This window comes from Trichomycterus rosablanca, chromosome 2, assembly GCF_030014385.1.
Source record: "Trichomycterus rosablanca isolate fTriRos1 chromosome 2, fTriRos1.hap1, whole genome shotgun sequence".
Lineage (NCBI taxonomy): Eukaryota > Metazoa > Chordata > Actinopteri > Siluriformes > Trichomycteridae > Trichomycterus > Trichomycterus rosablanca.
This window is the reverse complement of record NC_085989.1, coordinates 5346930-5372071: the sequence shown is the minus strand read 5'-3', so window position 1 is coordinate 5372071 and position 25142 is coordinate 5346930. Positions and strand designations below refer to the sequence as shown.

The 25142-nt window shown below is 41.2% G+C and overlaps 1 protein-coding gene across 1 annotated transcript; it reads right to left on the bottom strand.

Annotated features, from left to right (window-relative positions):
- Nucleotides 1–1124: 1124 nt before the first annotated feature.
- zmym4.1 (zinc finger MYM-type containing 4, tandem duplicate 1) lies at nucleotides 1125–25009 on the bottom strand. Its single transcript, XM_063010346.1, has 26 exons — nucleotides 24929–25009; nucleotides 19370–20431; nucleotides 19186–19238; nucleotides 18930–19100; nucleotides 18769–18850; nucleotides 18459–18675; nucleotides 17649–17826; nucleotides 16628–16840; nucleotides 15953–16103; nucleotides 15710–15825; nucleotides 14800–14991; nucleotides 14513–14663; nucleotides 13715–13890; nucleotides 13276–13435; nucleotides 11799–11833; nucleotides 11113–11254; nucleotides 10887–10999; nucleotides 9978–10149; nucleotides 8979–9176; nucleotides 8770–8867; nucleotides 7999–8143; nucleotides 6510–6661; nucleotides 6307–6421; nucleotides 5304–5552; nucleotides 3850–3997; nucleotides 1125–1848 (listed from the first exon to the last, which is right to left on the bottom strand). The coding sequence occupies exons 2-26, from the start codon at nucleotides 20397–20399 to the stop codon at nucleotides 1635–1637; spliced, it is 4671 nt and encodes a 1556-aa protein (XP_062866416.1). The 5' UTR covers nucleotides 20400–20431; nucleotides 24929–25009; the 3' UTR covers nucleotides 1125–1634.
- Nucleotides 25010–25142: the final 133 nt, after the last annotated feature.

Sequence of the window (25142 nt, the reverse complement as noted above, 5' to 3'; positions counted from 1 at the left end):
TTTAATGTATTAATATATTTATGTTTTTGGAGGGGGGCCGGAGGGGGGCCCTGGGCAACTCTTTGCCCAGGGGCCCAGACTATCATTAATCCGTCCTTGCCCTCAATTGCTCATCGTGTAAGTCGCTTTGGATAAAAGCGTCTGGAAAACGTAAATGTAAGTTGTAAACATTGTTTGACTGTAGCCACTGTCACTCATGTTCTGGTACTTTCTAACATCATGATCTTAAAGGCTTTGGTTACACTTTAAAGGCATATTTTAGGCATGGCAGCACCTAACCCAAGGTCATGTAATGCTCACTTAACTGAGTCACATGTATTCCAGCAGCTTTTAATTCAAATAAGATCTGTTTTTTGGTGGTTTTACGTTTGACCATCTGAACAATAAGGTGAGTTTGGGTTCTTCCTGACCCAAACAAAGAAAACACTGTTCCGTTTGGTATTTAAATAGTGCAGTTAAACTAGAACTGTTTATATGGGCACAGAAAAGTTATCATCTATAGCCAATCCTACTCACTACTGACATGATAGAGCTTTCTATACTACCATATTAATAACCTGAAGTTTTTAACAATGACAGCAGTATGTGGACAGCAATCCTAATTATTAAGTTTAGGTGCAAAATCAAATTGTATAAAATTAATAACATGCCTTCATCTTTGTGGCAGCAGTTTGAGGAAGGTCCTTTCATGTTCTAACATGCACAAAGCAAGGTCGATAAATATATGGTTTGAACTCCAGTGGCTTTCAAGCAGCCCTGACTGAACGTATTTGAGTAAATTGTTGCAAATTCCCAGACACATTCCAAAATCTGGAGTCATGGTCAGATATCAACACACACTTGGCCTAAAGTGCCTCCATAAACAACTGCTAAAAGAATTTAAATTAGTAATAGTAATTTTGAACAAAGAATTATGAACTCTAATTATTCAGTCACAGAAAAGAAACAGGTGCAGAAATCCTCATTAATCCAAGACTGGCACAAAATATGTTCAAGTGCCCTGAACTGAGTGTCCAAATTCTGTTCTCAAGCCTCAAATGCCTTTGTAGACAAAAACATAACATGGATATTTTTGTGAACAATATATAAGATGATTTATTAAAATGATTCACTGACTCATTTATGATTCACAAAACTTTATCAATTAAAAAACAATACAATTATGATATAATGAGTGTTTTGCTTCTAAAATGGAAACATAAAAAGAATGTGTGTTTGAAATCAACAAACAATTTAGTGTTGCAGAACATCACATGAAGTGAATGATTTTTTTCCACACTAATATTAAACCACTTACGGATGTATGGAACTGAGAAGCGCTATCCAACATGTAGTATTGTGCTCTGCCTCCTTGCATGTCCTACATTTATACACGAATGGGAACCTTTTCAATCAAATAAAAAGCTACACATGAGGGTCTAAACCAAAAACTAACCAGTAAGCACAAAATAATCACTTGCAAGATGGTATTAAAATGTCACGCCACATTCTGAACACCTTTGATTATTAATTGCTCATTGAAATGGATTTAAGGACGTGTATTAAAAAACAAGCCTTCACAGAGGACACACTGTGCCTCCTCCTGCTCGACCGCAGCGGGGTCAGCGCTTTTACAGTTTGTATTCGGGTCCGATTTAGTCCGAATCGTTGTCGTCGTCCGATTCGGACAGGCTCCGAGGGGGTTCTCTGTCCAGGTGGATGTCTCGGACGGTGAGGATGCGGGTGAGCATGTTCTCTAGCTCGTCGTCATCCAGCGACTCGGAGGAGAACCATAAGGGACTGTTCGGGACACAGGAGCGCTCGGGACGCAGGAAGAAGATGTTGGTGCGCTGCTTCACCGAGGCTGAGCTGAAAAATAACATTTAAACACCTGGATTAATTTTTGTTAATAATAATAATAACAACAATAATTTAAGGCTGTGAGTGGTAAAGCTGATGGTGCAGCCACACAGCAACATCGTTCTTGAGTTCTTAAATTTGATCCTCACTTCCAGTAACAGTGAGAAGTTTTGCATGTTCTCCCCTGTGTAGTCTGGTTTCCTTCCACTTCTTAAAAACATGAGGAGAATCTGTTGCCCTGCAGTGTGTGTGTGGGTGACAAAATTTGCAAGTTTGCAAGTACAGGGGTTGGACAAAATAACTGAAACACCTGTCATTTTAGTGTGGGAGGTTTCATGGCTAAATTGGACCAGTCTGGTGGCCAATCTTCATTAATTGCACATTGCACCAGTAAGAGCAGAGTGTGAAGGTTCAATTAGCAGGGTAAGAGCACAGTTTTGCTCAAAATATTGCAATGCACACAACATTATGGGTGACATACCAGAGTTCAAAAGAGGACAAATTGTTGGTGCACGTCTTGCTGGCGCATCTGTGACCAAGACAGCAAGTCTTTGTGATGTATCAAGAGCCACGGTATCCAGGGTAATGTCAGCATACCACCAAGAAGGACAAACCACATCCAACAGGATTAACTGTGGACGCAAGAGGAAGCTGTCTGAAAGGGATGTTCGGGTGCTAACCCGGATTGTATCCAAAAAACATAAAACCACGGCTGCCCAAATCACGGCAGAATTAAATGTGCACCTCAACTCTCCTGTTTCCACCAGAACTGTCCGTCGGGAGCTCCACAGGGTCAATATACACGGCCGGGCTGCTATAGCCAAACCTTTGGTCACTCGTGCCAATGCCAAACGTCGGTTTCAATGGTGCAAGGAGCGCAAATCTTGGGCTGTGGACAATGTGAAACATGTATTGTTCTCTGATGAGTCCACCTTTACTGTTTTCCCCACATCCGGGAGAGTTACGGTGTGGAGAAGCCCCAAAGAAGCGTACCACCCAGACTGTTGCATGCCCAGAGTGAAGCATGGGGGTGGATCAGTGATGGTTTGGGCTGCCATATCATGGCATTCCCTTGGCCCAATACTTGTGCTAGATGGGCGCGTCACTGCCGAGGACTACCGAACCATTCTGGAGGACCATGTGCATCCAATGGCGGTGCCGTGTATCAGGATGACAATGCACCAATACACACAGCAAGACTGGTGAAAGATTGGTTTGATGAACATGAAAGTGAAGTTGAACATCTCCCATGGCCTGCACAGTCACCAGATCTAAATATTATTGAGCCACTTTGGGGTGTTTTGGAGAAGCGAGTCAGGAAACGTTTTCCTCCACCAGCATCACGTAGTGACCTGGCCACTATCCTGCAAGAAGAATGGCTTAAAATCCCTCTGACCACTGTGCAGGACTTGTATATGTCATTTCCAAGACGAATTGACGCTGTATTGGCCGCAAAAGGAGGCCCTACACCATACTAATAAATTATTGTGGTCTAAAACCAGGTGTTTCAGTTATTTTGTCCAACCCCTGTATGTGTTAAGTACCCTGCAATAGATTGATACTTTCCAAATGCAGCTGGACCCACCACAACCCTGACCAGGATAAATCAGTTAATCAAAGCAAATAAATAATTCATGTAATTGATATTATCTACATTTTTATCCTGACCGTTAACTTGCTAACCTTGCTATCCTATTCTAAAACTATGGACAGTATGATGAAGTCCTATCCGCTTCATCCTGGTCAGGGTCGTGGTGCTGGTCACAAGGCAAAAATAAACCTCAGACAGGGCAGCAATTCATCACAGGGTACCAAACATTCACCCATTTGTTAATCAAAGCAGGCACTTTTCCATATTTGGGAATTGAGAGGAAACCAGAGTACCCAGAGGAAACCAAGACACTTCTCACCGACAGTAACAATAGGCAAGGTCTGAGTCCAGGTTCTAAGGTTCTAAATGATTCATGATTATTAGTATCACAGAGCTTTAATTAAAAAACAATCTGGCACCATTTAGAGATGTAGAACTCATAGAGTCTGACAGGACAACGAAGTGGATTGTCTAAATTCTCCTTCATCTCCAGCACTGCTCCTTCCTCCTCATCTTCATCCTCTTCTCGCTTTCTCTTGGCTGGGACACTTTCTTTACTTGATTTAGCTGTGAAAGACAAGAAAATGACAAAAGTACAGACAATTAAACCTCAAAAACTCATCCTAAATATCACTTAGCAGCACAACCCATGACGTAGATTATATCACTACCTGACCGTTGGGCATCCCATTACAAAAAAGGAAAAATAAATGGACCTCTGTGTGATCTTTTTATCTGTAACAGCCTTTCGTCTGAGGAGGCTTCTTACATTACTAATGCAATGTCTGTAGGAATTTGTGCCAATTCAGAGAATTTGTACAGCTGGGCAGTGATGTTGGTTAAGAAAGCATTGATCATTCCAAAAGCTATTCAGTGGTGCTGAGGTCAGGGCTGTGTGCAGGGCTGTGTGCAGGACTTTAAAGTAAGCTTCATATCTTTATACACCTTGCTTTGTGCACAGGGGAACAATCATGCTGGAACAAGAAAGAGCCTTCCCTAAACTGTTGCTGTGAATGTGGAAGCATTTAACTTCCTGACATAATTAATTTATAACAATTGTAAGCAATTGTTTTGGCTGAAACACATAAATACAAAAATTACAAAGGGTGTCCCAATATTTTTTTTCCATATTTGACTTACAAATAAGGGGCAAGCTGTAGCCTAGTGGTTAAGGTACTGGACTAGTAATCCAAAGATTGCTGGTTCTAGCCCCACCACTGCCAGATTGCTGCTGTTGGGCCCTTGAGCAAGGCCCTTAACTCTTAGTTGCTCAGACTGTATACTGTAATGTAAGTCGCTTTGGATAAATGTGTCCGCTAAATGCGAAAGATGTAAATGTAAATATGTGTAAACTTTGCAACAACTTCATTTAGAATTCATCCCAATAAGTTTTAGACCACAAGAGGAGTTGGAAAGTGTCCGAAGTAAAAGTAGGGCCTTCTTCCTGCTTTTTTACTAAGCAACCCTGCTCACTGATTAAACTTGGTGAAAAAAGGTGGCCTGACCTAGGCAGCATGGTTGTAGTTTAGTCCCTCTTCAGATGTGTCTCTCTTTGATTCAGTCGCTGACTTCTTTTTAAAGCAGACAGTCATTAACATAATAACAGACTCCACTAAATGATGGGACTATGTATTCTTGTGAAGCACCTGAAACCAGTTAATTCACAAATGTTCGCACCAGTGTTCCTTGGCAAAGTAGTGTGTTGCATAAGACTGAAGCATTTTATACAGTTAGAGGAGGTAGAACTATTTGTTGCCAGGTTTGGTGGACTTCAGTGACCCGAGGAGAACCGTACAGAAAGTAGGAGCCACTACACTACAAAGCATTAATGGTTGGTCAATAAGCAAAAAAAAAAACAAAAAAAAAAACGTACGTGCACTTTTGGTGTCTTTGGGCACGGGTGGGTAGAAGCGGAGGCAGGACCTCTTGTCGCCGCTGCTGTTGGTACGACTGCAGCGCATGATGTGGGCGAAGGACAGGCGGCGGTGCTGAGCTACCGTCTTAAAGCTGAAGAACTTGGTGCAGAAGTAGAGCAGAGTGTTGAGCAGTACGCTCGGAGAGAACGCACCCAGCTGCTTACACTCCCACAGGTACTCCTCTTCTACCCGGGAGTGCATGTAACCTGCCACACACACACTGACTTTAGAATTAGGATTATGAGGATATTTCATCTTACATTTTTTAAAAGACAAGTAAATGTGTAGACCATATTAAACCATGTATATTGTACATATATTATTTTGATGGTTTTAAATCATGTCATGGGGTACAATAAGTTTTTTAGAGTATTTACAGTGGGGGCCAGAAGTCTTGAAGACCACTACCAAAAATCCTTCTATTTAGCATTTTAGCAAATTTAATACAATGTTTTAATCACCGCGGTGCGGTGATAAACTTCACTAGCCAGCTACTGCTGGGATCCTGGGTATGAATCCCCAGCAGTGCTACTGGCCACTCCAACGTCCACCTACAGACATGGTTGGCTATGTCTGAAGAGGGGGGTGGCCGAGGCCCTGTCTGGCTTGTGCCCAGTGATTCCAGGGAAACCGGAATAAGTGCACAAAAATTTTCAAGGCTTTTAAAAATTCTTAGTATTTGGTATGTTCCCCCTTTTGCTGTAATGACATCATGTACTCAGGCTGACATGGACTCCACAAATTAGTGCTAATGATCCATGTTCTTCACAACATTCCAAAGAGCAACTTGTGATGTTACTGAGTGCTCGGCCTGATAAATGCTCAATGAGGTTTAGCTCAGGTGACTGTGGATGAAAGTCACTGATCTGAGGTTTAAGGTTTGCAAAACAAATGAAATAGAAGCATTTTCAATAATGCTCTCAGACTTGCCCACATTATTAGAAATGCTGGATTTCTCACCACTGGGTAGTATAGTGGGTTTCCATCCTTTCAGTAAACTGGATATAGTATGGCTGAAATTACTGTAGAAGAAGTCAGCAAAGATGTTCTCCATTCTGCCGTTTTGAAAAAGATACTGTACAAAAAATAGGTGGTCAGGTCTTGTATTTGTGCGTATTATATAAATAACGCTAAATAAATAACGTGATAATTCGCCGTGTTACCTGCTGAATGCCTAGGCAGAGGTAAAAGATGCTGTCCGGACTGTACGGGTCTCCATTAGGACGCTTTACTTCGTTGACGAACTTACAGAGACCGTAGCTTAACTCGGCTGTGCTGCACTGCAACAGGTCCTCCTTCAACATGATGTTCCGTGCTGGTCCAGTAAAACAGAGGACAATCATAATCATAGCCTTAAAAACAAAGCCCCTCCCTTTTTTCTTTTCCCACTTGAATTAAACAGAATTTGGTGGCACAGTGGCTCGGTGGGTAGCAAGAAGGTCCTGGGTTCGGTCCTTTCTGTGTGGAGTTTGCATGTTCTCCCCTTGACTGCGTGGGTTTCCTCCGGGAACTCCGGTTTCCTCCCACAGTCCAAAAACATGCAGTCAGGTTAATTGGAGACACTGAATTGCCCTATAGGTGAATGGGTGTATGTGTGCGTGCTTGTGTCTGTACTGTGATGGACTGGCGCCCCGTCCAGGGTGTTACTGTGTGCCTTGCGCCCATTGAACAGCTGGAATAGGCTCCAGCCTATTGGATAAGCGACCCTGATTGAATAAGCAGTTAAGAAAGTGAGTGAGTAAGTAAAACAGAATTTGGTTTATTTAAACCGACCACTTTTCCCACTTTTTTCCTCCCAGTCTAGTCATTTCCAGTTCCAGTTTGTAACTTTATTCGACACTGGAGACCAGCCAGAAGTGGAGTCTCACAGAGAGTCGAACCGTGTACTGAGAGTCGCACTATGCTGCTCTGTGAGCCATCCTCTTTTGTGCGGGCAGCTTTGACCAGTCAACAGAGGCAGCAACTGCAGCAGCAATAAGGAACCCCATCAACTGACCTTCCTCAGGCACAGCCAGTTGTGCCTGTTGGGCACCCAGTCATGTTGATGTTTATTTCATTAGTACAGACCAAAAAAACCTGTTTCAACATTCATCCTGTGTTTAGTAGTTGGTTGAGACATCTTTGACAGCTAGTTGAATTTTACACAATGTAAAGAAGCTGGAGGACGATGGTGTACCACAAGATCTTAACACAGGGTTAAAATCAGATCTTTGACTGGGCCACTTGAAAATGTTTGACAGCATGCTTTCTCTTCACAGTATAAGCTGTTTGGCAGAAGGTGGATTTTTTCAACTCATAATCTCTTTTACTTTGAACCACTGGTTTTGCCATCAATTCTGACCAGACAGGTGCACAGGTAGTGCAGCGGTCTATTACGCTAGCCCACTACAGTTAGGACTCGGGTTTGAATCCCAGCGGTGTTATCAGCTGGCCGGGCATCTACACAGACTGGCAGCCTGATTTGGGCAGTATGGCTATAGTTTCATATTTTCTATAATTCGCTCTGATTGACTGAACTGAGCCCTGAATTAAGTTTAGTGCTTTTAGGATGCCCTCATAGTTTCCAGACTTCTTTTCACTGCACTGTGACTTATTTAGTGGACAGTCTCTTAAATACTGACAGACCTCACTGACAGGGTGATGGAAACTCACAGCCAAATTTGGGGGTCTCTATATTGGTCTGGGTGTTCCTCCAGTGTATCCAGCTCTTCCAGGCTTGTACACCGTAATCATTGTAGAGTTTGGAGCTGTTCTGCGAAGCGGCTTTTCGTGAAGGACTTTCTGCATGTTTGTGACCCTGTAATCGCAAATAACACATTAAATTATACATTAATGAACTGAACCAAGCAATGAAAGCAACTTACAATTAACATTGAACACAATTCTAGCAATTGAGGGTTAAGGGCCTTGCTCAGGAGCCCAACATTGGCAATGGTGGTGCTTAAACCAGCAACCTTATGATTACTAGTTCAGTACCTTAACCACTGAGCTACTACTGTCAGATATGACTGGCTATGTCTGCGGGGATTCACGATGGATAGGCGTCCTGTCCAGGGTGAGTTACTGTATTACGTCCAGTAATACAGGGAAACTGGACCCACTGCAACCCTGACCAGGATAAAGCAGTTGTAAAATCATGATGAAAATGAGAAATTAAACAGTTAACATAAATGTCATTGCTGAACATGGGTCACCATGCAAATATCATCTGGTCTATAAGGGTCCTATGGGTGTACAGGGATATGACAATGTACAGAGCAACACATGGGCTACAGGCAGCAATTGTATACCCAGAAAGTTCCTCTATATTATGGGTGTAGCTTATACAATAATAAATGAATGTTTATACCAGATATGAGTCCCTAATAAAGTGCTTGTCAAGTTTATAAACAATAATAGTGTGATGTTCTGCAACGATCATACTTTTTTTCTCTGAGAGAAGGATTCACGGCTTTTCTTGCGGCTTTTCGACTTGGTAGCAGCTGGAGTTGTGCTTTTTTGGACAGGCTGATCAAAGCTCTCTGCCAATCACAAAAAAACAACCAGCAGTGCATTATATATATACACTGAAATTCTATATGAGTATTTATTTTCATGTAACAATCAAATACGTGGTTTTCGTCAGCACTTACCGACTGGGAAATCTGCCTCAAGGTCCATCTGTGGTTCCTGTGAGGGTGGACTGGGTGACCTTCGTCTTGAAGGGGCCACTTTCTCAGACTCCGAGCCCCGACCCAATCGAGAAGCACTGGAAACGCTCTCTTCGTCCCAGCTGAAGTGGCTAGACAGGGCTTCCAGATCGAAGTCTTCTATGAAATTTTCTTCCTGGTCTGAGATACAAGACATGAGCCTTGCATTTCATTTCAGTGTTTTATCTCCGCTTCATCCTGGTCAGGGTCACGGCAGGTCCGGTTCACCTGGATTCACTGGGGGGAATGGCATCTTGTTTGTGGTTTGTTACTGGATTGTGCCCAGTGATTCCAGTCAAGCCGGACCCACTGTAACTTGACCTGTATACAGCGATGGTGAAACATGAAAATTGTATGTATAATATATGGACTTTAGTTTAATGAACACTTTCTCCTCACAGAACGGCTCTTTTCTTTACAGCACTCCACACTGCGTAGTTAGATGCATGGTTATCTTACAGATATTCAATGCCACTGTTGAGTTCTTCATTGCCCTTCTTGACCAAATGCCCAATTTGCCAGGATGACCAACTCTAGAAAGGTTTAAGGTGGTGCCAAGCTTCGTCCAATTCAAAATTATTGAGGCCACTGTGATCCTGGAAACACTTAAAGCCTTAGACATAGTTTTATGTGCTTGCCCTGATCTATGCATTACTACAATTTGATCATCCACTTCATCCAGTTTCTTGGACTTTGTGACTTGGTCTTTGTCAAGACAATGCAGAGTAAATTGTCAGCCCTTACAGAACCAAGTGTATGCCTTTTTAACTCACCTGGAACCCCATTGAGTTCTTGACACGTTTCGAGTGTAAATAAAGTAAACAGGATGCATCTGACCGCAATTTGGAGCGCCACAACAAAGGGTCTGAATAATTCCTGAATCCACTGTTTACTTATCTCTGACACCTATATGTGAGAGTGTTTACGTGAATGCTCAGGTACCTCCATGGGAGACAGCTTTCTCCTTCTCACTGTCCTCTGCCACCATCTCAGCCATCATGATCAGATCTGCTTCCAGCGGGTTTTCAGGAATCTTCTCTTTGATTTCCTGAATGGTCTCCATTAATCGCTCAACGTTGTCCACAGTGACCGGCAGAAACATGGGCACTGGTAGCTACACACAGGGATTTAAGAGGGGGAGATGATGTGTCAGTATTTTATTATATATATAATTGCTTAAACAATTAAATTACATGGCTACAATCTACTTCTGATCAAGTAGTACGCTATATCAGCATTTCCCAACCTTTTTTGCACCACGGACCGGTTTCATATAAGATATAATTTCACGGACCGGCGGGGAAGGAAGGATTTAATAATATTACTCACAAACGGTGTAAAATGAGCTTTTTTTCGCTGCAACGAGACGCTGCTCCCACTTAGGTGTGACAGTAAGACAATAACACCCGAAACAGAACCAGTGAAAACTGCTTTTCTAGCCATCTCTAATTGTTCATTCTTTCTGTGCAGCCCAGTAATAAATGACCCACGGACCGGTACCGGTCCACGGCCCGGTGGTTGAGGACCACTGCGCTATATGACCTAATGTATTTGCACAACTAAAATTTGATGGTTGTCCATCTTATTTCAAAAGCAAAATCATTATTAGAGTAATTTAACCATCTTTTGTGGCTGTTCAAGCCCCCACTCCAACGTTTTGGACACTGATGTTAGATTAAAAGGTCTGGCTAACAATCGAGATTCCTATTTATCCCAAAAGTGTTCAGTGTTGTTATGGTCTGAGCTTTGTGCAAGCCACTAAAGTCACGCCATACCAATCTAGTCAACTAGTCAAAGCAAGTCTTTATGGGCATATTTGTGCCCACATATGAAACTCGAGAGGCAGCTTACCGGCAGAGGAAATCCAAATGAGTGTGGAGTATACTGTGTGTAGAGGTGCATAGGCAGCGGGACAAACACTGGTACTGGCAGTGGAAACAACATCATCTTGGGTGTGACCTCATCTGTGAATATAGACATATAAATACATAAGGTATCACAGAATGTATTACTCCCAAAATGATGCATGCTTGTTTAAACCTTGCTGGGTGACTATTTTTAAAAACGCATTCAGTACCTGTTTGTGTGTTCATGTCTGAGGTGTTGGGTTTGCAGGCTGTCCCCCTGTTCTGGGTCATGGGTTTACAGAGCAGAGCTTTGTTCTTTAGGCCTCTGTTCGAAACATTGATCTGTCTCGCACCGTCCGTCTGCGTGCTGGCCTACAAACAAGACAATTAAATCCTTCTGTCTTTAATACAAAAGATACATATACCTGTATTATTCCACATCATGGTTGCTAAGTAACTAGAACAGGCTTCAGATGAATCATGAATAAAAAATGGATTTGGCAGTATAACTGGTATGTTGTTTAGCGGGTACTTTAATCATCTTGTAAATTTAGCAAAGAACCCCAATAGTCACTCTAAAAGAGCTCCAAAAGTCATGCAGGAAATGGATGGAGAACCATCTCTGCAGCACTTCATAAATCAGGCCTTTATGTCAGAAGGTGTGGAGTAAAAGCACATGAGTTAAAAAGCCCACTTGGATTTTGCTAAATGGAGAAGAACTCTGGCGTGTTATGAATGAGTAGGGGTCGCAGATGCATTAGGTAATTGGACGTATGCAATTTTAGGAAATAGGAAAAAACATTAAAATGTTTAGGTGTTTATCTCAGTTCTTAGACATTCCACCAACATTAGCTTTGAATATATAAACGTTTGTACATCAGTCGGTTTATACAGATGTTTTTTTGCACATACTTACAGTACCAATCGGCTTCCCAACAGAAGGTACTGTTCCTAGAAAAAACACAGAAAAATAATCTTGTGAGTGAATTGACCAAAAGCTTGATTGTTTGTTTATTAGGATTTTAACGTCATGTTTTACACTTTGGTTACATTCATGACAGGAACGGTAGTTACTCATTACACAAGACTCATCAGTTCACAAGGTTATATCAAACAAAGTCATGGATAATTTGTATCTCCAATTCACCTCACTTGCATGTGTTTGGACTGTGGGAGGAAACCGGAGCACCCGGAGGAAACCCGCGCGGACACGGAGAGAACATGCAAACTCCACACAGAAAGGACCCGGACCGCCCCACCTGGGGATCGAACCCAGGACCTTCTTGCTGTGAGGCAACAGTGCTACCCACTTAGCCACTGTGCCACCCCCAAAAGCTTCTATCTATAGAGTTATTAGTAAAGAGTGTCAAGATATTTTTACATGGACTATTCTGAATATTCAGGATTTGTGCAAACCACTAGTTTTTCATGAAACAACATATAATCAGCAAATCAATATGAATGACATAAAATCTTTGAAAAATGTTCATGAATTGAAAAATATTTGGAATGTTCTCCCTTTGCTGTAATGATGACATGTACTCAGCATGCACTAAGCATGTACTGGCAAAGACTCCATAAGCTGATCCATGTTCTCCAACATGGTTTCACAATATTCCAAAGAAAATCTCAAAATGTTACTGAATGCTCTGCTGTTTGTCTATGTTTGTTTGTTTATTACGATTTTAACGTCATGTTTTACACTTTTGGTTACATTCATGACAGGAACGGTAGTTACTCATTACACAAGATTCATCAGTTCTCAAGGTTATATCAAACACAGTCATGGACAATTTAGTGTCTCCAGTTCACCTCACTTGCATGTGTTCGGACTGTGGGAGGAAACCGGAGCCACCGGAGGAAACCCACACAGACACAGGGAAACATGCAAACTCCACACAGAAAGGACCCAAACCTCCCCACCTGGGGATCGAACCTAGGACCTTCTTGCTGTGAGGCGACAGTGCTTGCTGTTTGCCTTTAAGCACCCCAGACATGCTTAATTGAGTTCAATTCAGGTGACTCTGGAGGAAAGTCCATGACATTCAGCCCTCCTTAACCTTCTTAAACAGCTTTGAGGTTTAAGATTTGTATTATCAGACAGTTTTGTAGTTTCTCCATAGCTGGGGTTCAAAACTGAATCCAACTGCACTAAATAAAATAAAGAAATACGGCTTGTGGCGTGCTTTGACAATGACACACAATAATGTACATGTAAAATGTAAATTTAAAAAAAAATGTAAAGACTTCAAACAACCACAAATCCCAAAGCTGCCTTAAAATGCACAAATTCATATAAACGTATAAACTTACAAATACAAATCTGTTTAATCATTTAAACTCTACTTTCTTTAGTTCACACCGACTTTAAATTGTATGTATTATTATGGTACCTTGTGCTTTGGTGGAGGGTTTACTCGGGGTCGCAGCGCAACCATTTAAGCTACAGAAGTACGTCAAACAGTGGAGGTTACAGAAGTGCTTTATTTCGCCAAGCCACTTTACAGACTCGTTCAACTTCCTGGCCCGCTTGCACACACTGCATTTAGCCACCTGGGTGTTGGAGAGATGATGCACAGTATAACCCCAATTAATCAAAAATTGCAACCCTAAGTTATCATTAACAGTCTTTTTTTAATGACATTTCAGACAGAGAAAATTGCGAGCTAAAAGCCTGTTAATACCTTCATATATCTTTCACCTGCTATGTGCTCATCAACTAGCTTTATTTTAAAATCCTCAGTTGGTTGCTTAGAGAAGCCAATGGTTGAGTTTAAGTACAAGGTTTTAAGAGTCAAGTACACATGCCACAGGTACTAATATTGTATTTACCTCACAAAATAACAATGTGTACTGTGAAAGACATTCATTGCTACAGAACTCCTCTTGTTTGCCAGAAAAGACGCTGGTCACCACAGTCGGAGAGGCGGTGTCACAGTAAAGGCAGTTCCGGCAGTACTTCTTTCCCCAGTGTTTGGCAAGGTCGTGCTTGTAGAGAAGTTTACAGCCTGTAAAGGGTCACATTTCAAAATGTATTCAAATAATCTAGAATTTAAAAGTCAGTGAACATAATAATTGCTGGTCTTGATATAGCCAATCTACCACCTGCTTAATGAGCCTCTGTGATCACGGAAGTGTAAATGGTCTAGCATATGCGTCCTCCAAGACATGGCTTTATGAAAATGCAATATCAAGGCAAGTAAACCCAAGCTTCCCGGTTGACAAACTAGATATTTTACCCAGAGGGCAGGGACATGGATTGGGCATTGCTGATGGCCAATTCTTGGTGGTAGGGTGAACGATGTTATCATTGCGCCGTGCTTATTTATATATGACAATGCCAAGCCACATTCTGCACATTACAACAGCATCAACGTGGAAGCAGAGTGTGTGTGCTAAACTGGCCTGTCTGCAGTCCAGTCTGGATACAGGCAGATACAGTCCTGTCTGCAGTCCTTTTTACAGGTTAGGTGATATACCATTACCCAACCACCAGTTTCCGCTAATAAATAGGGGCTGACATGGACATTCAGAAGGTCACTAGTCAGTTATTTTACACCTACTTAGTGCACTTATAGTAGCTGTACCTAAAAATGACCAGTGACTGATTATTACAGGACAGGGTCCTACCTTCACTGCAAAAGGAACAGTCCACATTGTTGATCCTCTTAATTTCCTTCACCACTTTGTCGATTTTGCAGTACACACACTGCGCCATGATATAATTGGTCCTCCGAAACTCATCAATGCAAGACTTATCACAGAAGAAATACATCTTTCCCTGTAGGATCATGAAAACACAATGAAGACTCGTCATCATCCAGAATAAGCACCGGTGGAGTGAAGATCGATACAGTCAAATATTAAAAGTATCTAGCATGGCTGGCATGCTGTTTGTATAGATAAACAGAAAGTACCTTGAACTCCAGCAGCTCAGGTTTGCTGAAGAATAAGCGCAGACACTGAGAGCAGGGGATTCTGGTCATTGATGGGACGCTACTGGTTACAGTTGAACTGGACTCCGGTGATCCAGACTGTAATGTAGATGTAGGTTTCGCTTGAATCATGTTTAGAGGAGTAGCGCCAGAGTTCGTCTTACTAAAGCCATCCTAAAGAAAAAAGTTAAAACAGATCACAAACTTTTTATGACTGTGATATTCATAATGCATCATACATGTATGTATCACTTGAAAAACAAGAATAGCTGAGTGTACAAACTACTCATGACGTGCAACATCCAAACATCCCTTCAATGCATGTGGCACACTCCGTATCCCTGGTATCACTGGGCACAATTCAATAACTACCCCCGGACAGGATGCCACAGGCATTAACATGGAGTCCCATGACATTTTAACAAACCATTAATCTATAGCTGAAGGTACATAATTCAAAATTTTTATTATTTTTTTTTTTTTGCATCATCATTTGCTTAGTTTCTGTTATGCTTGTGACAATACCAACTAGAAGACGTGTGATCTTTCGCTCTATGATATGACTATTAAATGAAATTTGTTAATCTGTATTTGCTGGAGTACAATATATAAAAATTATAGTAATAAAACTGATTCATTAATATGATCATTTTTATCATTAAAAATTGACTACGCTGTTATACTGTACATTCACAGGTCTAATGGCAAGGAGTAAGATTGTGTTTGATTAATTTATTAACAATTTTAGCTCATATAATGTGGTCACTGGTGAAAAACAGTTGAAAACTCCTGGAATGAGCCAATTACTGCATATATTAAAGCAGACGAAACAAAAACAGCGTCTGGAATCCTTCTGAAAATATTTTGTAGTTTGTGGATAATAAAGCAGTACCTGAAATGCTACAGCACAGGTGAAGGAGCAGAAGTTGTGAATGTTTCCGTCAGACATGGCGAGGTGGTACTGAGGAACGGTAATCTGATTACACTGGTGGCATTCTAGGGCATCACCTTAATGTGTGTGAACGGGGAGAGAGAGAAAATAAGAGAAATGTTAGTGAAGAAATTTTTGGAACACAGGTTACACTGTCCACAGTCAAGCAAGCTATACATCATGGGCTTAATATCAACTTCAAACCTGAAGCGCTGATTATTTGAACTTTGTGTTCTGTCACACAAGATGAGGAGCAGAACAGCTCTTTGTTGCCCTCAGCGTTTGGGCTTTCCACCATTTCCAACAGGGTACGATACCCCCGACACATCGTGCAGGGCAGTGGCTTTGCATACTTCTGCAAAATAAAGAAATAAAATATTTATTTAATTATTGATGATGATGATAATTTTATTAATTAAAAATATTTTTAAAAAGCACACTATTTATACTATAGCTCTATTTCTGAAAACATAGCCAACTTCTTTGATAGCAAAAATGCATTATGTGGTCTGACCAGTTGACCTTTTATATTGTTTACAGAAATAATGAACAACATATTCCAGGCCAATAAAATAAAGCACCCACCAGATTGTTACTGACACAGGGGCACCATTAACAATTGACATTAACAGATATCTGCACATTTCAAAACAGTACGAGCTGCCTTTTAGACAACTGCTGATTTAGGGACATTCATCATTCATGTACAGAGTGCAGGTGCTAGATGGGCCTGCCTGTAGACCTTTATCCAAATGGCATGTGGTGCATCATGAAGCACAGAATAAGACACTGAAGGTCTCATACTGTAGCACAACGATTCATTAAATGTTTTGATACTATTGGTTTGACTCATGAAGGAGCGTGACGCAGGTCACTTACTGATTTGTAGGCAATCAGGCAAATCTGGCTGCAGAACTTCTTGACGGTGCCATCGATGATCAAGGCTGCACTCTTGCCATCTACATTGTGGCAGTAGCCTCCACAGTGGCAGCAGCAGTTCATATTGAGTTTATTGGTGGAGCAGAACTGGTGGAAGCAGCTGTTGCTGCACAGCTTGTGGACGCTTCCCGTTACGTTCACCTCATGCTTAGTCTAGTGAAGAAGAGAAATAACAGGTGTTATGACAATTTAGTTTGACAAAAGTTTGACAATTTAGTGATCAATCAGATTATTTAATCCTATAATGATTCAGCATTTTGCCTTGTAAATCTTTGCAGATCAAACAGTGCAAATACGGTATAATCTATAACAGTATGCACTGTGTTTTAGTGATTCATGATTTGTGCAACTGTTCTACTTCTGCGACAGAATAATAAAAAAAATATGGCCAAATATGCTATTTCAATATATTCAAAATAGATCTGGAAAATTTGGAGGTGTAGAAAGTTTTATCATTTTATTTCATTTTGTGGCTGATTCTTCTCATTTCTATGCTTTGTGACCATGATTAGAGCTGGGGGACTTCTCCGTGCCTATATAAGTAGGGCTAGTGTGACTGTACCCATAACAGGGCTACAACAATTCCAACTGGACAGTCTAGAAAGCTCTGTGCAGAACTCAGTAAGTCTATTTATTTCTTGCAACTTCAGGTCCCAATAATCATCTATACAAATAATTGTCTCCCAGGACAAAGTACATGGAAGAGTGGTCTCTTTACCAAAAATAGGGGGAAAAAACAACTGTCACATTAGGCTAAAAAGAAATTTGTCTAGTTGGTTAGACACAAGCCAAAAGTGTGATCCAGTGTAATCTATTCTATATGACACTGATTCAACAAGACTGCAATAGCTGCCATAGATGTCCCAAATACAAGACGAATGGGGGTATATTAATACCCCAGGTGGTAAAAAACACAGATTTGAATTCTATTTGGATTGCGCACAACTGAATCAGTACTTACAGCACCGACTTTTTGGCACATGCTGCATTTTCCTGCACTGTGCTCAGAGATGAGTGCAGGGTTTACACCGTCCCTCTTGTACTTAAACCCACTGAGGCATTTCTGACTGCAGAAATTCCTCACTGTCCCTGCAGAGTCCACGGGGGCCATGATGACGTCCTTTGGGTTGGAAATTTCCCTGTGAAAACGAACAGCTCAGTGAAGAAATCATGAGGAAATATACTGAGTGTTTAATATGAACACTTGCACATTCAGTAACAAGTAAATATGTGCTTTCCCTTTGGTAGATGGGTTAGATGACAAGAAGTGATTCTTTTTAGGTCTGGACTGGGGGCTGCAGCTTAAATTTACATTGACATTTTTGCCATTTAGCAGACGCTTTTATCCAAAGAGACTTACAGTACAGTGACAGTATACTGTCTAAGCAATTAAGGGTTAAGGGCCTTGCTCAAGGGCCCAACAGTGGCAACCTGGCAGTGGTGGGGCTTGAACCAGCGACTTTTCGATTACTAGACCAGTACTTTAACCACTAGCCTAAAACTGCTTCCAAATTAGTCAATAGCACCTTATTATGCTATTTAGCTGGATGCCTCTGGAACTGTGTATCCATTTAGTCAAATGCAATTTGTAAGGTCAAGCACTAATATTACACAAAAGGCCTGGCCTGTAATCAACATTCCAATTCATCCTAAAGGTGCTGAATGGGGTTAAAGTTAAGGTTCTATGCAGGCCACTGGAGTCCTTCCAAATCAAAAGTGTACATAAAGAATTGTGTATGTACAGAATAACAGTGAACTTCAACAGACTCACTTGTGGCAGTAATAGCAGCTTTTCTTTTGGGCTTGTTCAGTGGAGGTGCTGGTGCACAGACAGCGTGGTGAGCAGAAGAGTTGAGAGCAGCCTTTACGCTGAAATGCCGTCTGGCCCTTAAGCAACACTTTTTTACACCCTGAACACGCCACGCACAAAGAGCTGGCTGAGGTGCTGGAGGGTGGATTTGTCCCAGCTGGAGAACCCGTCCCGGAGCCTGTAGGGGGGTGACAATGTATATGGATGAGAAATGTATCTACGAAAACTTAACATTTATCAGCAGTGTGTGTAAGACAGGGAAAAATCTTACTCTTCCCAACTGAAGGTGCAGGTTTTCCAACAGAAAACACTGCACTGATCTTGATCATTTCTGAGGTCTTCTGGCCAAATTCCTGCAGTCATAACATTACAAATGTCATTTAAATCCTCCCTGAAAATAATCATTAAATAAGAGAAACAGGCACAACTCACATCAGCCATGTCTGGTTCATCTTTAACATGTCCAGTTGTTGACTGAGGACCAAGAGCTTTCTCATACTCCTCGTCCATCGGCTCATCTTTGACCTTTACTGTTGGAGAACTGGAAGCAGGAGGAGTTTCTGTTTTCTCATGCACGATTACAGACTTAAATGATTGTCCGGGCTGTGGGGAAAGATAGGAAATAAGTGAACATGTGCAACAAACATTATTTTGGATAGAAGCAACTGAATGCGTGTATGCTGCTTACTGGAAGTACAGGTTCGTTATTTTCATTCTTTAAATCTTGAGCCTCTTGAGTTTCTGATAAACAAAACCAGAGGCAGAAATGAGTGCAAAGAACAACTGACATGTTGTAATTCTTTTGGTTTATTGGCTTACAAACATTATGTGGATATTTTGCATCGTGCCCCAGTTATGGTTTCAACACTTACCTGGGCTGACAACCTGCATCCTCTCTTCTGTATCATCACCATCAATTGGTCTTTCAGGAGAGGAGTCATCATTTACCTTCTCTTCCAGCTTTACAGTCCCATCAGAACAACCCTGTTCCTTCTGTTCATTCTTTTCTGATGGCTCTTGCTCCATTTCTTCAGTTTCTTCCCACTTTGTGTCTTCTGACATCTCCTGCTCAGTCTGATGCTCCATGTCTTCTACATTTTTCTCATCTACGTTTCCTTCTTCCACTTTTTCAGCCTTCTCTAAATATCCATCAGATATCTGCTGGATGTCTACATTCTGGTGCATTGTCGCATGCATGATCTTCACCTCTTCATCCTTCTGATCAGATTTTGCTTTTGTTTTAGTGTTTGTCTCTTGCTGGGTTTCTAAAGCTTGATCCCTCGTCCCTTCACTTTCAGACTTTTTATCTTCCTGTTCCTGGCTGATCTGTACATTCATATTTTTGGTTTCCTTCTCCTGTCCACTTTTCTTATGGTCCACATGGTCCAACTCTTGATCTGTCTTCACTGTCAGATCATCTAGGTGAGCAACAGTCTCTTCACTGTGATGGCTGACAGACTTGTGTCCACTTTCCTCAGGGCCAGACTGTTTGTCCTGCTCTTCCTGTGACTTTGGGCTCCCCAGACTGGAGGAACTCTGTGCATTTGGTTCAACATCCGTGTGAGTTACAGTTTCTTCACTGTGACAGCTGACAGACTTTTGTCCACTTTTGTCTTGATCTGACTGTTCATCCTTCTCTTTCTTTAACTTTGAGCTCTTTAGACTGGAGGAACTTTGGGTATTTGATGTGTCATCTGTGTGGGCTACAGTTTCTTTGCTGTGATGGCTGACAGTATTCTGTCCACTTTCCTCAGAGTCCAATCGTTTATCCTTCTCTTCTTTTGACACTGGACTCTCCAGACTGGAGGAACTTTGGGTATTTGATGTGTCATCTGTGTGAGCTACACTGTCTTTACTGGGATGGCTGACAGTATCCTGTCCAACAAGTATGGTGGTTTCCATCTGTGTAGCTGCCTCAGTTCTGCTGGTCAAGACTGAGTATGAAACAGAACAGGTGTGGATACACACAAGAAAAACCATAAAGAACAAGAAGCTTTCCAAACCTAATCTAGACAAACATTCAGCATGTTATTACAAGTTAAACACTGGAGCTACAGCTTATTTTTCCACTTTGAACAACATTTTAATAAACCAAAGATTCAATATAAACTGTGTCAGTAAGTGATACAATTAACCAACGGCCAAAAAACAACCATCAAGTTGGCTAGGCTAATAAAGACAATAATTACCTGGTTAGCATCGCTAAACAATAGATGTAAAATATATAAGTTTTTATATTATTATTTCCTAAACATTTGTTATTGATATTTTGGAGAATATTTTTGAAGACATTAAGACTTAAATTAAGCTTAAATAACTTTAAATTACTCACCAGTGAAGCATGGCTAAAACTCTAATCATGATTAGCTTAACATAAATATTTTTAAAAAGCAAAATATATTTATGATCCAAAGACTACTGCACATACTACAACTTATTTATTTAGTGGTCTAGAAAGTTGTATTATGTCTTTTAACTTTCTGACTTGGTCTTATAATTTGTAATCTGTATAAATTGACTAAATATTTTTAAGAATAGTGTGAAAAGGAGTATGGTAGGTTGTGCCAAGGGTGGGAGACCCACAAGGAGGATAGAAGTTCAAGAGTCAAAGTCCCAACACCTTTACTTTATTTGCACACACACAATATTTACACACGTTTTCAAGTTAAAAACCACAGCTGGTTGACTTAGTAACCCCCATCGGCTTTAGCCAACTGCAAGGCAGTTACTCTGGTTATTAGCTTTTGACTGTAGCGGTCTCACCATAAGGCGGTACTCATCAGGACATGAGGTATTCCGCCATCTTTCTTTCTCTCCCCCCGCACTTCCACCTGTTATAACAAAAAGGCCCCTTCAATCTAGGACCTGGTAGCCAATCCTACCACGGGAGAAATTAGAGGGAACATTTCAAACACATACAACACAACACATACAGTGGGGCCAAAAAGTATTTAGTCAGCCACTGATTGTGCAGGTTCTCCTACTTAGAAAGATGAGAGAGGTCTGTAATTTTCATCATAGGTACACTTCAACTATGAGAGACAAAATGAGAAAAAAAAATCCAGGAAATCACATTGTAGGATTTTTAAAGAATTTATTTGTAAATTATGGTGGAAAATAAGTATTTGGTCAATAACAAACAAGCAAGATTTCTGGCTCTCACAGACCTGTAACTTCTTCTTTAAGAAGCTCTTCTGTCCTCCACTCGTTACCTGTATTAATGGCACGTGTTTGACCTCGTTATCTGTATAAAAGACACCTGTCCACAGCCTCAAACAGTCAACCATGGCCAAGACCAAAGAGCTGTCGAAGGACACCAGGAAGAAAATTGTAGACCTGCACCAGGCTGGGAAGAGTGAATCTACAATAGGCAAGCAGGTCGGTGTGAATAAATCAACTGTGGGAGCAATTGTAAGAAAATGGAAGACATACAAGACCATTGATAATCTCCCTCGATCCCATGGGGTCAAAATGATCATGAGAACGGTGAGCAAAAATCCTAGAACTACACGGAGGGACCTGATGAATGACCTGCAGAGAGCTGGGACCAAAGTAACAAAGGCTACCATTCAGTAACACACTACGCCGAGAGGGACTCAAATCCTGCAGTGCCAGGCGTGTCCCCCTGCTTAAGCCAGTACATGTCCAGGCCCGTCTGAAGTTTGCCAGAGAGCATATGGATGATCCAGAAGAGGATCGGGAGAATATCATGTGGTCAGATGAAACCAAAATGGAACTTTTTGGTAAAAACTCAACTCGTCGTGTTTGGAGGAAGAAGAATGCTGAGTTGCATCCCAAGAACACCATACCTACTGTGAAGCATGGGGGTGGAAACATCATGCTTTGGGGCTGTTTTTCTGCAAAGGGGACAGGACGACTGATCCGTGTTAAGGGAAGAATGAACGGGGCCATGTATCGTGAGATTTTAAGCCAAAACCTCCTTCCATCAGTGAGAGCATTGAAGATGGAACGTGGCTGGGTCTTCCAGCATGACAACGATCCCAAACACACCGCTCGGGCAACGAAGGAGTGGCTCCGTAAAAAGCATTTCAAGGTCCTGGAGTGGCCTAGCCAGTCTCCAGACCTCAACCCCATAGAAAATTTGTGGAGTCCGTGTTGCCCAGCGACAGCCCCAAAACATCACTGCTCTAGAGGAGATCTGCATGGAGGAATGGGCCAAAATACCAGCTACAGTGTGTGCAAACCTGGTGAAGACTTACAGGAAACGTTTGACCTCTGTCATTGCCAACAAAGGTTATGTTACAAAGTATTGAGTTGAACTTTTGTTATTGACCAAATACTTATTTTCCACCATAATTTACAAATAAATTCTTTAAAAAACCTACAATGTGATTTCCTGGATTTTTTTTTCTCATTTTGTCTCTCATAGTTGAAGTGTACCTATGATGAAAATTACAGACCTCTCTCATCTTTCTAAGTAGGAGAACCTGCACAATCAGTGGCTGACTAAATACTTTTTGGCCCCACTGTACATATGGCCATATCATTCATAACTAGGGTGGCCACATTCATAGTCACAAAAAGGAGGACATTACACCCCAAAAGGAGGACGTCATACCAGGAACAGGGGGACATGATACTGCAACACACAGAATGAAACCATAACCCATATAAGTTTTTGACCAATTTAAGCAACAATTCTATAACAAATGACTGTTTTACTCACCAAATGTTGTGTCTACTTTTGATATTTAAGTTTGTTCCTCGCTGCCTCCAAAAGTTTACTATTGGCCACATCATGTCACATAATGTCTACATCGGCATAGTGTGCAGAAAGCATGAAATTCATCTTTCCTGCTCTTCGAAATGAAAGGATGTTGTGCTGACCACTCAGAACTGTACCTCGTTTTTCACAGCGTTCCTGAGCATGAGAGCTGAGTGACTAATTGACTCAGGTAGAGGTGTATGCAGAACAGAGCGAGCGAGCGATATTCAACCACCCAATTACAGACTAGCATTTAGAGGGCGGACCTTCTGCGATTGGCCAGTGGTGGTGGTGGGCGAGCCACGATAGGTAGCACTATAAGCAGTCAAATGAGGCTGTTAAACCAATGAAATACAAAGCATTTGTTTTGACATGTACCTGAGCCAATGACAGATAATATTGATCAAAAATGAAACCAGTTCACTCCAAAAGGAGGATTTTTAAGTGTTCATCCTAGCGTTGCATGGGCGGAGGACTGGCAGCTGAAAAACCGGACTGTCCGACCTAAAGCCGGATGGCTGGCCACCCTATTCATAACACACAATTCATAACTTGAATCAATAATTCAGCTAGCTTTATTCATTCTATACTTTCTCTCTCATCTGCACCTTCTACCCATCAACATCCCGGACCAGCACCGACCCCCAGACCATCCCCACCAAGACAGGTGAGTACTTATTTATTTATTTATACTATTTACAACAGTAAATTATTCATTGTTCATACCGCCAGACTTGGTGATGTGTAAGCTAACCTTACATCATCACAAATAGTTTGACGGCACTAATTAAAAAGTACATAAAAATACTGTACTATAATTAAGTCATTATTTAAATGTAAATATATGTAAAAAAAAAAAAATTCAACTGTTATCATAAGCTCAGAGAAAACTTGGCTGGATCATCAGACATCCATAAACCACAAGTAATCTTAATGAAATGTTTACTTTTGCCTGACAAGCATGGCTTTAGGAGTGTTGTCTTAAAGATTGACTAAAGTGTGTTGCTGATCACATCAACAAAGAAAAAAGAGGCTTTTCGATAGCATTTCTTTTCAGTATAAACCAACCGTTTGGGTTTTCATTTTTATGTGTATTTTATTGGGTGCAGTCAAACTAGCCATGTTTTGTGGGCCCAGAGAAGTCTATAATCAGTCATAATTACTAATTACAGTTTTAGAAGTACAGCTGAATAAATTTATTCCACTAAGAAAGCCAAAATTGTTTACCAGTGATTGTTTAGCCTTAATGAAACAGAAGTGTAGCTGCCATGTGATTACTGTATTTTAAAAGTAATTTGATTCAACTTTAATCTATTAAAATAAACATTTCAGGAGCAATTACATTAGCAGCAATTACTTAGTTAAGCTGGTACTTTTACACAAGAGCTACTGACTTTGCATATCAGAAGTAAACGCTGTGTTATAAACATTAAAATACTCAAACACATACAGTGTTTATGTTCAGTAAATACAGCGGTAGCATGAACAGCTCTCCAGTTGTAGCGGGACTCGAGGCTGTATCCCAAATGACTACATAGGGTCACTAAGTAGTGTATGAAATAGCGAGTCCTCGAACGATGCGCTAGTGCACTAGATTTCCCATATGGTTTTATTTGGGATTGAACCTCTGCATGGCGCAAACCCATAACTACTATGGAAGCAGCACGAAAATGCAGCCATTCCTGCAGAAAGAAACTGTCCTCACCTGAGTCTGCTTGTATCTCTGTAACAGTCACGCCTAACCGTCCATGCACAAGTCTGCTAAACAAGGTTCTTCTGCACAATGTGGAAATATTAAAATAAACATCAGGGAAGGAAAATATGGATCAGAGTCGTGAACTCTCGGTAAATCACTTCCGTACTAGGGTGTTGAACACACCCCGCCGTGCAGAGTTCCAAATACAGAGCCCCATCTAACG